Below are 13,533 nucleotides of genomic sequence, written 5' to 3'. Positions count from 1 at the left end.
TTGGATTGTATTATTGTTTATCTTTGTACTCCCCCCACCCCCCTTGGCACATAGTAATCACTTAATAAATGTTTGTTGATTGATTGATCTAGAGATCGAAGGGCTTAGAGGCCATTTAGTCCAATTCCCTAATTTAATGAGGAAATTGAAACTCTACGAGAGAGTGGATGACGTAGTTGCTCAAGTCAACAGAAATAGAAACTTGCAGAGCTGAGATTCAAACCCAGGTCTTTGTTCTCTTTGCTGTATGATGGCCTTTGGTTAGATTTTTTCTGACTTTATGTGTCTTCCAAAGCAGAGATGAAGGTGGTGTATTAATTAGTTCTCCTCTCTTTCTATATATCTGGCCCACCTCCTTTTCTGCTCATTAGGCTCTTCGATATTATTTATAGTGCTACTTCTGGTTCAGTGCTCTGCAACAAAAAAGCAAATATTGCTCTCAGTCCTATGTAGCTCCTTTGTGCTTTTGTAGTGATTATGGAGGAGTAGTTCAAAAAGGATGGCATATTTTTAGACTATAAATATGACCAATGAGTTGACATGGCAAATAAGATATGACAGAATTTAAGATGTTTTAATGCTTAAAGCATCTGACTTCTGAAGCCCTAAACATTGTAAGGAGAGATGATAATACAATTATTCTAAACTATGTGAATATAAACATCAGTTTTGACCCAGAATGTGCTAATTATTAGGTGCATTGATTTTATTTTCAAATTTATTAGTTTATTTTTATTAGCATTTGTTATTTCTCCCTTCCACGGATACCTTCTTCCCTTGTCAGACAGTAAAAAGAAAAAGAAAACCCACAAAAACAAACATTTATATCTGTTAAAACAAATTTCTGCATTGGCCACGTCCAGAAATGTATGTCTTACTCTGCATTTTAAGTATATCACCTCTCATGGGAAGAGGTGTGTAGCATGTTTCCTCTTCAGTCCTCTGGACTTGTAGCTTATCATTGCATCGATCAGTTTCAGAATCTTTCAAAGTTGTTTTTATATTGTTGCCATTGTATATGTTGTTCAAATTTAGGCTATTTGACATGAGCTCTCTCTTCATTTTAAAACACTTCGACATCATTTATCACTCCTTTTCCTTAACAGAGACAGTGATTTTAAAATCCCTAAGTAAATTGGTTTCAGATTGCGTGTTAAAACTGTTATAGTCCTTGTAAATATCCTTTTAAAAGTGTGTGTGTGTGTCTGTCTGTCTGTCTGTCTGTCTCCGTGTCTCCTTCAAAGCTATCCTTCCTTCACATTCACATCCTTTACTGTCCCCAGATAATCTTAGACAGCAGAGTTCAACTCAGTTCTACTTAAAGAGATCATTAGTAGCTTTCAGTCTTCATTGTCTTTGTAGATGTATGTATGTATGTGTGACTAATCAGTTCAAAAGAAAGCAAATCTTAGAGCACCGAGGGAAGCAATTTCATAGCATTGGAGATTAGCCTTATCAATTCCCTTATTACTTTTGACTTCTTATTTTGATCTCTTTGATAATGTTCTATTTTTTCTAGTTTCAAAATATTAATCATTAGTATGAATAATATAATATTCTTTAACCCTAATAAAACTGTTGATCATATAGGTGGTAGTGTATATTTATTGTTTTCTGTTACTTCTCTTTTTCATTTGTGAAAGGCTTTTTTGTCAGATAGCTGGAAAGGGAAAAATTATATTTAAATTATAAAAATAAAGTGCAGGTCTTACCTCAATATGATAAAATTTCTATCTAAATTTTTCATTGAATCTGTATAAGATTCTAATGAGAGAATAATTTGGATAGCCTCTTCAAATTCATTGTGAAGGAACTGGACCTAATTTTCCACATATATTATAAAAGAAGCTTAAACTAAATGATCTCTAAGGTCTACTCCAACTCTGATTCTTTTCATCTTTACACTAATTTTGGTCTGCATCTTAGCTACGAAATTGTTTTAAGAAGCTCTTAATAAATGTGGACTCGTGTTGATTTTTTAAATATTTTTTAAAAAAGTGTATATCAAATACTATAATAGCAGTTGAGTGACATTGAGGTAACAATTGAACCCAAATGAAAAAAGTGCAGATTTAGATTGTCTTCAAATAGCTTAGAAAGTGTGGCATTAAAAAAAATTATTTAAATTATTCTTTAAAATTTATAGTTGAATCAAGTGAAAAACCTTTAGCTTTTATTTGATGGAAAGGAGCTTTATTTTCAAAATTCATAAAACTTATCAAGCTATTTGTGAAAATGGCTGTGTTTATAAAGAGTAATGTCTATATGCCTCTGATTTGCTGATTCTTTGTATTGGGACATACACGCACACACACATACACACATATATATATATATACATATATGCGTATATATGTATATATATAAGAGAGAGAGAAAGAGACAGAGAGAAAGTATAACAGCGATGTAATTTTTCTTACTTTCCTCTTTAAAAAATCTTCTAAGACTGTTTCTGCTTTTTCTTTTTTCCTTAAATTAAAATTTGAGGATAACATACTAGGCAGAGTTACAGCATCTCAATTTGTATACCCTTATAGATGCTATTAGAGTTAGCAAAGAAATCTTAGGCTTTACCCAGAAATTTCATGTATGATCAAATGGTCATGTCATCAAGTCTTATTAACAGAATCTTTCAAACCAACATAACAAAAATAGCATCCCAATTCATTAAATAACAAAATTACTCTAAGCTTTGTCAACAGTATTAAATGAAATTAAGTCCATTTGCCTTTATCTTGGTTTCATTCAGCTTTAACATTTTTAGAAAGCACAGATCTCAAAAAGATGATGATGGTTTATTCTAATAGGAAGTATAATATTGCTTCTCCAAAGGCCTTTTTGCTTGGGTAAGACAAATGGAACAACCCATTCAGCTCATTCCTTCTGTATTTATTTCAAACTTCAAAGCTCCTAGTTTTAACCTCTGGTTCAGTCCCATCTTACTAGATTTAAGTGGCTTTTTGTTTTTTTTTTTTCATGCAGGTTCTGCTCATTAATCACCACGAGTGTGGATCTGAAGAAGAATTAATTACCTCTATTTTTTTGAGTATGTTTAACTTCAGATACACACAACGTAGCCTCCTTCCCCATTAGATTCTTAGAAGGTAGTTATATTTTTTATAGTCTCCTTCTTGTGACTCTTGATAGTTGTGATCAATAAGAATAAAAACTATACCTTACATACTGGGCTACTGCATGCAAATCAGTTCATTTAAAACCTCCTGGAGGTCTTTCGCATGCCAGACATAAAACCATGAGTGTGTGTTTGTGGAGGTAACCATGTTCAAAGTAAATTTAAGAGTTAAGTTCTTTTCACAAGAATCTGGGGAAGGGTAACTTACATTGGGGGACCAGTAATTCTTAAGGGGCTTCGTGCATTGTGAGTTAATACCTTTCAGAATTATTTTGAAATGGGAAATGATAAATTGATATTTTAGCGATATCAGGAAGTGGGAGGGTATGTTTGTATGAGTAGAGTTTAACCTGAACTTGCATTGTGCTTAACTCTGTGTTTAAATGGGCCGACTAATTATGCCCTGCCCTCGCAGCCAAAAACTAATGTATAAGAAAATTGATATTGGTGAAAATTTCCAGATAAATTAATGCTTCTTTTTTCCTTTTAAATGGCTATGTGGAATAAAGTATATGAATGTATCCATTTTGTTTAGGGGTGGAAAAAGGAAAGAATTTTAGCCGAATACCCTGATGGAAAGATAATAATGGTTCTTCCTGAAGACCCAAAGTATGCACTTAAAAAGGTAAATTCTCATTATAATTTAATATTAAATAGGCAATATATTTTCCTTTGTGGTTTTATAATAATAACTAGGTGTGTATGCATCTGCTTACTGACTTTTTCTCCTCTTGGTTTCCAGTTTCTTCAAGCAGCTAAATGATGTATCAAAAGCAAAAGAGCTGTGAACTCACTCTGACTCTGTTCCCTCTTTGCCTCTTTTTGAAGAGATCACTGATTGCTGATGTGCAAATTACTTTGTCCCTATCAGCTCCTTATTTCATTCCCCCAGCAGCTCTTCTCCTAGTCCTAGCCATGTGCTTACCCCACTCACTCATGTAGAAGATAGAAGCTGTCTGACGTGAGCCTCCTTAGCTCCTACCCTCTTTTCTTCAGAACTTCTCAGGATTGTTATGTACTTTCCCTTCTCTTTTGGTCATAGATGATGAGAAGTATCTTGGTATCCTTTCTCCTCTGTAAGGCTAATCCTCCTATCTGTACCCTTGATCCTATTCCTTCCTGTCTTTTCTTGGGCCTTATTCTAGCAGTCATCCCTTTTCTTGAATGTAACACTTTTTTCTACTGATATTAGCCAACGCTGTCTCTCTCCTCCCCTTTCCCTACAGTTTGGTTTCTGGTCCTTAACATTCTACTGAAAATGTTGTCTCTGATTTCACCAGTGGCTTCTTGGAAGCCAAATCCAATGGCCTTTTTTTCTAGTCCTCATTTTCTTTGACTTCTGCAACTTTAGACACTGTTGACTGTCTTCTTTTAGGAAAAAAGTTTTTATTGATGTCTGGTTTTTTACATCATGATAGTTTACCCTACTATCCATATACTCTTCCTGTCTTAGAGAGCCATCCCATATAACAAGTGGTGTTTGTCATTAAAGACAAAAAGAATAAGAGGAAAAAATTAGCACAATTAGTATGTTGAAAAAGTCCAAACACTTGTGTACTGTATGCTACCTGTGGACCTCTTGCCTCTGTGAAGGAGTGGGTTGGGATCTTTCACGCATTTCTTCTGAGTTATGTTGTTCTTTATAGTTTTTGTAACATTCACTTTTTATTTGTGTATATGTGTATGTCTCTTTCCATTTATGTTGTAATTATTGTGTATATTGTTTTCTTAGCCCTGCTTACTTCACTCTGCATCAGTTAATGTAGATCTTTCCATGATTCTTTGCATTCGACACGTTCATTTCTTACAACATAATAATATTCCTTTGCAATTATGTATCACAATTTTTTTTAGCTATTCCCCAATCAATGGATGTCTACTTTGTTTCCAATTCTTTGCTCTCACAAAAAGTCCTTCTGCAAATTTTTTGGTGTATGTGGAGACTTTCTTCTTACTAAAGGACTCATTGTGTATAAGCCCAGTAATGGAGTCTCTAGTTCAAAGGGTAAGGACATTCTAGTTACTTTATTTACATAATTCCAAATTGCTTTCTGAGATGGTTTAACCATTTCATAGCTCCAGCAACAATGTTTTAGTGTGCCTATTTTTCCATGGCCCTTCCAGAATTGACTATTGCTATTTTTGTCACTTTTTTCCTAATTTTCAGGGTATGAAGTGAAACTGAAGGATTGTTTTGATTTACCTTTTTCTTATTACTAATGGGAGTATTCTTTCATATGGTTGTGAATACTTTGCATTTCTTCTTTTGACAACAATTTTTTTTTATCCCCTTTGACTGTATCTGTATTGGGGAATGACTATTGTTCTTTTATGTACATGTGTTCATCGTTTATGTATCTTGCATACCAAACCTTAATTAGAGAACTTTATTGATCATTTCCGTTTTTATCTTGGGTGCATTAATTTTGTCTAAGCAGAAGCTTTTTGGGTTCATGTAATCAAAGTTATCTATTTTATCTTTTGTAATTGCCTCTATCTCTTGTTTGGTTAAGAATACATCTCCTATGTATAGCTCTGAGACGTATATGATCTACTTCTTTTGTAATTTTTTTTGGTACTATGATCTTTAATATTAAGGTCATGTATCCATTTAGAATATATTGTGGAATAGGGGGTAAGGTGTTGGTCTAAGCCTACTTTCTGCCAGATTGTTTTTCAGTTTTCTCAGTAGTTTTTATTAACTAGGGAGTGCTTTCCCAAGTAGTCTGTTTTCCAGTTTGCCAAACACTCAGTTGAGTTCCATTGTTTCTAATTCTCCCATGTTTAGTTTGTTCCATTGACTTGTCTTTCTTTTTTAATCAACACCAGATGGTTTTGTTGACTGATACTTTATAATACAATTTGAGATCTTGAAGTGCTTTCCCACATTTATCCCTCTCTTTTCCTTTGATCACCATTTTCCTTGATATTCTCCATCTTTTGCTTTTCCAAATGAATGTTATTTTATCAAGTTACATAAAATATTTGTTTGATGATTTGATTCTTGTAGGATTAAAATTGTAAATTAATTTTGATAGTATTGTCATTTTTATTATATTGGCACAGTCTAGACATGAGCACCAAATATTCCTTCAGCTGTTTAAGTTGTTCTTTATGTTTGTAAGGAGCACTTTGTAATTAAATTGAACAAATTTCTTGTGTGCTTTTGTAGATTGATTGCAAGATACTTTATGCATTGTATGGTTATTTAGAATGAAAGTTACATTTCTATTATTGCCTGTTGGACTTTACTATTATGTACAAATGCAGTTGATTTTTTAAGATTCATTTTGTAGTCTGCAACTTTGCTGAAGCTGTTAGTTATCTTGATTAGTATCTTTGCTGATTCCTGAATATACCATTGTGTCATAAACAGATAGGGATAGTTCTATCTCCTCTTTGCTCATCTTCCTTTAATTTCTTTCTCTTGTCTTATTTCTTTTGTTAGCATTTTCAGAACTATATCAAATAGTAGTGGAGACGCTGATTACTTTCTTATTTCCATGAACATCACACTTTACTGCCACTTCTCACAGATTCATTGCCCACTATGTGCAAGGTATTGGGGATACACAGATAAAGGGTTTGTAATAGTCAACAGGCATTTATAAAGCACTTACTAATGTGTCAGGCACTGAGTGAAGTTCTGAGGATACAAAAAGAAACTCTGTCCTGACCCGAAAGGAGCTCACAGTCTAAAGAGGGAGACAACATATAAATAACTGCACATACAAGCTATAAACAGAATGGATGGAAGGTAATCTTAGAGGAAAGGCATTAGCAGCTATGGGGACCGAGGAAGTCCTTTTGAAGAAGGTAGGATTTAAGCTAAATTATGAAGGGGGCCAGAGAAGCTGAGAGGCAGGGGGTGAGGAGGGAGAGCATTCCAGCCATGGGATACAGCTTGTGAAAAGTAGAGGATTGGGAGATAGATCATCATATGTAAAGAGGGCAGTGCAGCTGTATTCTAGCGTCTTTGGAAAGGAGCTCAGCATAAGAAAATTGGGAAGGGGCCTGCTTGTTCATGTGGGACCTTTGGCTTTATATGCCAAACAAAGGATTTGATTTTTGATGATAGAGATAATAAGGAGCCATTGGGAGCCATTGAGTTTATTGGGGCAGGGTTTGACATATTTAGACCTGTACTTTAGGAAAATGATTTTGGGAGCAGATAGACTTGAGGCAGGGAGACCAATTAGAAGACCGTAGGGACCTTTGGAGATTATATAGTATAACCTCCTTATTTTTATTTTTTAATGATGCTTTTTGTTTTTGCATCACTTTTCTTCCTAAATATAATCCTCCTACCTCCTCTCTCCCCACCCCAGTGAATTTTAGAAGAAAAAGAAAAAAGGACATTCATTAAAGCCAGTCAGCACATTGTAATTTTATATATACTATTTTGTATATACATATTTGATCAGATGTGATCATCTGAAAACATGTGCTCTATTGCACATAACTTTGCACTGTAAGGAGGGAGATGGATTTTCTCAACTTTTTTCCTGGGCCAACCTTGGCCATTATAATTACATAACATTGAGTTTTCTTTTTTCTTTCTCTTTACATTGTTGTAGTCTTTATCTTGTTTTCCTGCTTCTGTTTATTTTACTCTTATGTCTTCTCTGAATTCATATTGTTTCTGTGTATTAATATTCTAATACATCCATTTGCCACCATTTATTCAGTATTTTGGTACTTCATGGACACATATTGTTTCTATTCTGTGCTACTATATAAGGGCTGCTTTGGATGTTTTTGTTTGTATGAGACCTGTCTTTCTATATTTGACCCCTTTGGGATATATGGCTAGAAGTGAGATCTCCACATTAAAAGTGTGGATATTTTAGTTCCTTTTTTAAGCATAATTCCAAATGCTTTCCGGAGTAGTTGGACTAATTCACAGCTCTCTCTGCTTATCAATGTACCTTTCAAGGCTGTGCTCACTAGGTTTCATACTTCAGCGTGTGTGTGTGTGTGTGTGTGTGTGTGTGTGTGGTCTCAAGAAAGAAAAGGACTTTTTAAAAATTTCATTATATGCCAAGCCTTTTAATTCTTTTAAGTATGACTATTGCATTAAGCTGTAAGCACCAAATTAAATGTTATACATAATACAGAAATGCAAAGCCTGTATTTATAGCCCAGAGACCCTTTGCAGGTCAGGTAGACTTTCAGTGCTCTAGGTAGCTCTAATGGGTAGGAGATTTTTTGGTTTTTAAATATTTTGATAAGTAAAGGTAATGTTTCCTTTTTAATCTTACGTATATTATTTCATGCATTTTAAAACATTCTGAGAATGGGTCTATAGGCTTCTCTAGATTGCCAAAATTGTGACACAAAAAGGTCAAGAACTGCAGCTCTAAGGCTATAAGTTGCAGAGGAGTTGCTGACTAATAATAGTGATAGCTCTTATATAGCACCTAGGTGTACCATGTGGTAAGTGCTTTACAAATAATTATCTCTTTTGATCCTCACAGCAACCTTGAAGGTAATATTATGAGGCAGATAGCAGTTAAGTGACTTGCCCAATGTCACACAACTAATAAGTGTCTGAGCTGTATTTGAACTCGGGACTTGCTATCCCTGCGCCTGGAATTCTATCCACTGTGGCATTTATCTGCCTAGGTACATTAGTAGAGAGACTTCCCTAATACCAGTTAAATCACAGTTATCCCAATTATACATGACTTATTGAATTCAATGTCGTTTTCCTTTGTACACATGTGAACATAAGTTTGAAAGGAACCTTAGAGATCATCTAGTCCATTGGTGTCAAACTCAAATAGAAACTAATCCCTGCATGTGCATATTGACTTACAAATCACAAATTAGCATTATCTGTGTTGTATTTTTTTTTTTGTTAAACTTTTCCTGATTTTATTTTAATCTGGTTATGGCTCCACTGGAGAGGCCTTGAGTTTGCCACCTCTGATCTAGTCTAATCTTGTTTTATAGATTAGAAGACTTAGGCTCAGAAAAATTAAATGATTTGACCGACTGACTGAATAAAGTATTTATTAAGCACTTACTTTGTGCAAAGAACTGTGCTAAGCACTGAGGATACAAATAGAAAAAAAAAGCAAGATGGGCTCAGTTCTCAAGGAACTTGAATTTTAATGGGAGACACAACACTTATGGAAGGTTTCAGCTACAAGTAAGATGGAAAACTTTTGTTATCCTTAAGGTGCAGCAGCGTAGCAGATATTAATTCTGCTTCTTTAAGAAATTTATGCAAGTCACACAGGTAGCAAGAGGTGGAGCTAAGATTCGAACCCAGATGATCTGACTCCAAACCCAGCACTCTTTAGTACACCATGCTGACTTTCTCAGTTTTAAATTTTTTTTTCTATTTGGCAGGTTGAAGAAATTAGAGAGATGGTAGACAATGACTTGGGATTCCAGCAAGCTCCACTCATGTGCTCTTCTAGAATTAAGACTCTTCTCTTTATTTCTAATGACAAGAAAGTTGTTGGCTGCTTAATTGCAGAACATATCCAGTGGGTGAGTAATTTGCTAAAAACTGATCATTTGTAATTTAGAGTGTAATGAACTAATTTATAGATTCTTTTAAACAGTGTAGTTTAGATAAACCTGCTATATTTCAAGAAAGTGTCTGCTTAGACATTTTAGTTTAACAGTTATATTCTACATGATATGTCATTGCTCTTTTAATATTTTAATAATGCATCACATCAAGTTGCTGAAAACACTTATCTGGTAAAATGTTACAGCATGAGGAAACAGAATCTCATCTTGGTTTCATTATGATAGATGTTAGAATATTTTGTACTTTAACCTAAAATTCTAAGATTTTCTAGATATTACTTAGCTTTATTAAATATTGAATAGACTGTCTTTAATCAAAAAGCATTCATTAAGCACTCACTATTTATCACATTTTCACCTCAGGTGCCCCCTCATCTGTGAAGCCTTGCGTGTTCTTCCCCAGATGTTGGTGCTGCACTCTCACCGCTCATATCACCTTGTGTTTAATCATCTATGAATGTGTTCCCTGTAGAATATAATCTCTGTAGAATATAATTGAGAGCAGTCAGTGTTTCATCTTTTTTTTCTTTGCAAACCCAGAATACAGCTTATGTCTTGAACATAAAGATGAGGATAGGAATAGGAAAAGGCAGTGGATTTGTGTTCCATTAGTCTTGGGACCCTCCATGTGTATATACCTTTTCTGCATCTTAAAGCCTTAAAGAGTCGCCTAAAGTACCAAGAAACACAGCCATTATGTTACAGAGACAGAACTTGAACCCAGATCTTCTTGGTTTCCAGGTTCATTTTCTGTCTATTCTGCCTTGAACATAGAAGGTTGTTTAAAGCTTTTTGAGGCAAACCAGTTAAACATATTGCTTTAGCTATCAGTTTGCTGACCTAAAATAAGTAACTCACATTTCTGTATAGTGCTTTATGGTCAAATTATTTCATTCCTCATAATACCATGAGATTAATAATTCAAGTAGTAATCATTCAACAAGTGTTACTGTTCCAGTCACTGCTAAGCTCTGTGAATACAAAAAAAGGTGAAAATAACTCCTCTTCTTAAGGGGCTTACCTTCTAGTGGGAGAGGTGTGAAATAACTAGGTACATGCAAGATATATACAGAATTTGTAGGTGAGACTCAGGTTAACTGATTTAAAAATCCAAGTGACTCAACTTTCAAATGGCAAAGCCAGGAAGGACTACAGGCCAAGTTTGACTTCATATACAATTTTTTTTCCCCTCACGCACCATGAGGATTCTTTGTAAAGGGAACTTGTACTTCTCTCTTTGTTGGGGCTTAGGGCCCTGTTAACTTAGTAATAGTGCAAAGAGAGTTGTAACATGATGAATTATGTCTATATATTCTGAGGACTGCTTTTCTTTGAAAAGCTATGATGATTTAATTTCATTGACCGGTCCTTATTTTTCCTTCCTTTCAACACTATTTTTTTTTCATTTTATATGTAATTAATTTAATATATTTAGTTTTCAGCATCGATTGTCACAAGAGTTTGAATTACAAATTTTCTCCCCATTTCTCCCGCCCACTCCAAGATGGTGTATATTCTGGTTGTCCCATTCCCCAGTCAGCCCTCCCATCTGTCACCCCACTCCCCTCCCATCCCCCTTTTCCTTCTTCTCTTGTAGGGCAAGGTAAATTTCTACACCCCATTGCCTGTGTATCTTATTTCCTAGTTGCATGCAAAAACTTTTTTTTTGTTGTTTTTGAACATCTGTTTTTAAAACTTTTTAAAACTCTTCCCTCCCTGCCCACCCTCCCTAAGAAGGCAAGCAATTCAACATAGGCCACATGTGTATCATTATGTAAAACCCTTCCACAATACTCATGTTGTGAAAGATTAACTATGTTTTGCTCCTTCCTAACCTATCCCCCTTTATTGAATTTTCTCCCTTGACCCAGTCCCTTTTCGAAAGTGTTTGTTTTTACCTCCTCCCCCTGTCTGCCCTCCCTTCTATCGTCCCCCCCTTTTTTATCTTCTTCTTCTTTCCTGTGGGGTAGGATACCCAATTGAGTGTGTATGGTATTCCCTCCTCAGGTCAAATCCGATGAGAGCAAGATTTACTCATTCCTCCTCACCTGCCCCCCTCTTCCCTTCCTAGAGAACTGCTTTTTCTTGCCACTTTTATGCGAGATAATTTACCCCATTCTATCTCTCCCTTTCTCCCTCTCTCAATATATTCTTCTCTTATCCCTTAATTTGATTTGATTTTTTTTAGATGTCATCCCTTCATATTCAACTCACCCTGTGCCCTCTGTCTATATGTATATATGTAGGTAGATATATATATATACATATATATATCTACCTACATATGTACATACATAGACACACATATGTATGTATATGCATACACACACATATACATATATATATATATATATGCATATTCCTTTCAGCTACTATGATACTGAGGTCTCATGAATCATACACATCATCTTTCCATGTAGGAATGTGAACAAAGCAGTTCAACTTTAGTAAGTCCCTTATGATTTCTCTTTCTTGTTTACCTTTTCATGCTTCTCTTGATTCTTGTGTTTGAAAGTCAAATTTTCTATTCAGTTCTGGTCTTTTCACTGAGAAAGCTTGAAAGTCCTCTATTTTATTGAAAGTCCATATTTTGCCTTGGAGCATGATACTCAGTTTTGCTGGGTAGATGATTCTAGGTTTTAATCCTAGCTCCATTGACCTCCAGAATATCGTATTCCAAACCCTTCAGTCCCTTAATGTGGAAGCTGCTAGGTCATGTGTTATCCTGATTGTTTTTCCACAGTACTCAAATTGTTTCTTTCTGGCTGCTTGCAGTATTTTCTCCTTGACCCTGGGAGCTCTGGAATTTGGTGACAATATTCCTAGGAGTTTTCTTTTTGGGATCTTTTTGAGGAGGTGATCTGTGGATTCTTTCCATTTCTATTTTACCCTCTGACTGTAGAATATCAGGGCAGTTCTCCTTGATAATTTCTGGAAAGATGATATCTAGGTTCTTTTTTTGATCATGGCTTTCAGGTAGTCCAATAATTTTTAAATGATCTCTCCTGGATCTATTTTCTAGCTCACTGGATATTTCACATTGTCTTCCATTTTTTCATTCCTTTGGTTCTATTTTATAATATCTTGATTTCTCATGAAATCACTAGCTTCCACTTGCTCCAACGTAATTTTTAAGGTAGTATTTTCTTCAGTGGTCTTTTGGATCTCCTTTTCCATTTGGCTAATTCTGCCTTTCAGGACATTCTTCTCCTCATTGGCTTTTTGGAGCTCTTTTGCCATTTGAGTTAGTCTATTTTTTAAGGTGTTATTTTCTTCAATATTTTTTTCAGTATTTTTTTGGTTCTCCTTTAGCTAGTCATTGACTTGTTTTTCATGGTTTTCTTGTATCCTCATTTCTCGTCCCAATTTTTCCTCTACTTCTCTAACTTGCTTTTCCAAATCCTTTTTGAGCTCTTCCATGGCCTGAGACCAGTCCATGTTTATCTTAGAGGCTTTCGGTGTAGGCTCTTTGACTTTGTTGACTTCTTCTGGCTGTATATTTTGGTCTTTTTTGTCACCAAAGAAAGATTCCAAAGTCTGAGACTGAATCTGAGTGTGTTTTCGCTGCCTGGCCATGTTCCCAGCTAACTTACTTGACCCTTGAGTTTTTCATCGGGGTATGACTGCTTGTAGAGCAAACAGTACTTTGCTCCAAGCTTGAGGGGATGCGCCATTGATTTCAGAGCTCTTTCTGTACAGCCAGCTGTGCCACACCAGCACTCCTCCTTCCCCAAGAACTCCTAACCCAGACCTGACACAAATCTTAAGCAGGCTCTTCACTCCTGCTTTGATCTGGCACTTAATTCCTCCCACTAGGTAGGCCTGGGGCTGGAAGTAACTGCAGCTGTAGTTCT

General features: G+C 35.3%; 1 protein-coding gene across 1 annotated transcript in view; it reads left to right on the top strand.

The window, feature by feature from the left end:
- Positions 1–13,533, top strand: part of ESCO1 (establishment of sister chromatid cohesion N-acetyltransferase 1) — a 61,904-nt gene that overhangs the window by 42,856 nt on the left and 5,515 nt on the right. The window contains exons 10-11 of the mRNA XM_036740958.1: positions 3,669–3,758; positions 9,491–9,634. Coding sequence (XP_036596853.1) covers positions 3,669–3,758; positions 9,491–9,634 — 234 coding nt within the window. The remainder of the gene's footprint in view (positions 1–3,668; positions 3,759–9,490; positions 9,635–13,533) is intronic.

This window comes from Trichosurus vulpecula, chromosome 1 (assembly GCF_011100635.1).
Source record: "Trichosurus vulpecula isolate mTriVul1 chromosome 1, mTriVul1.pri, whole genome shotgun sequence".
Taxonomy (NCBI): domain Eukaryota; kingdom Metazoa; phylum Chordata; class Mammalia; order Diprotodontia; family Phalangeridae; genus Trichosurus; species Trichosurus vulpecula.
This window is presented reverse-complemented; position numbering and strand designations above follow the sequence as displayed.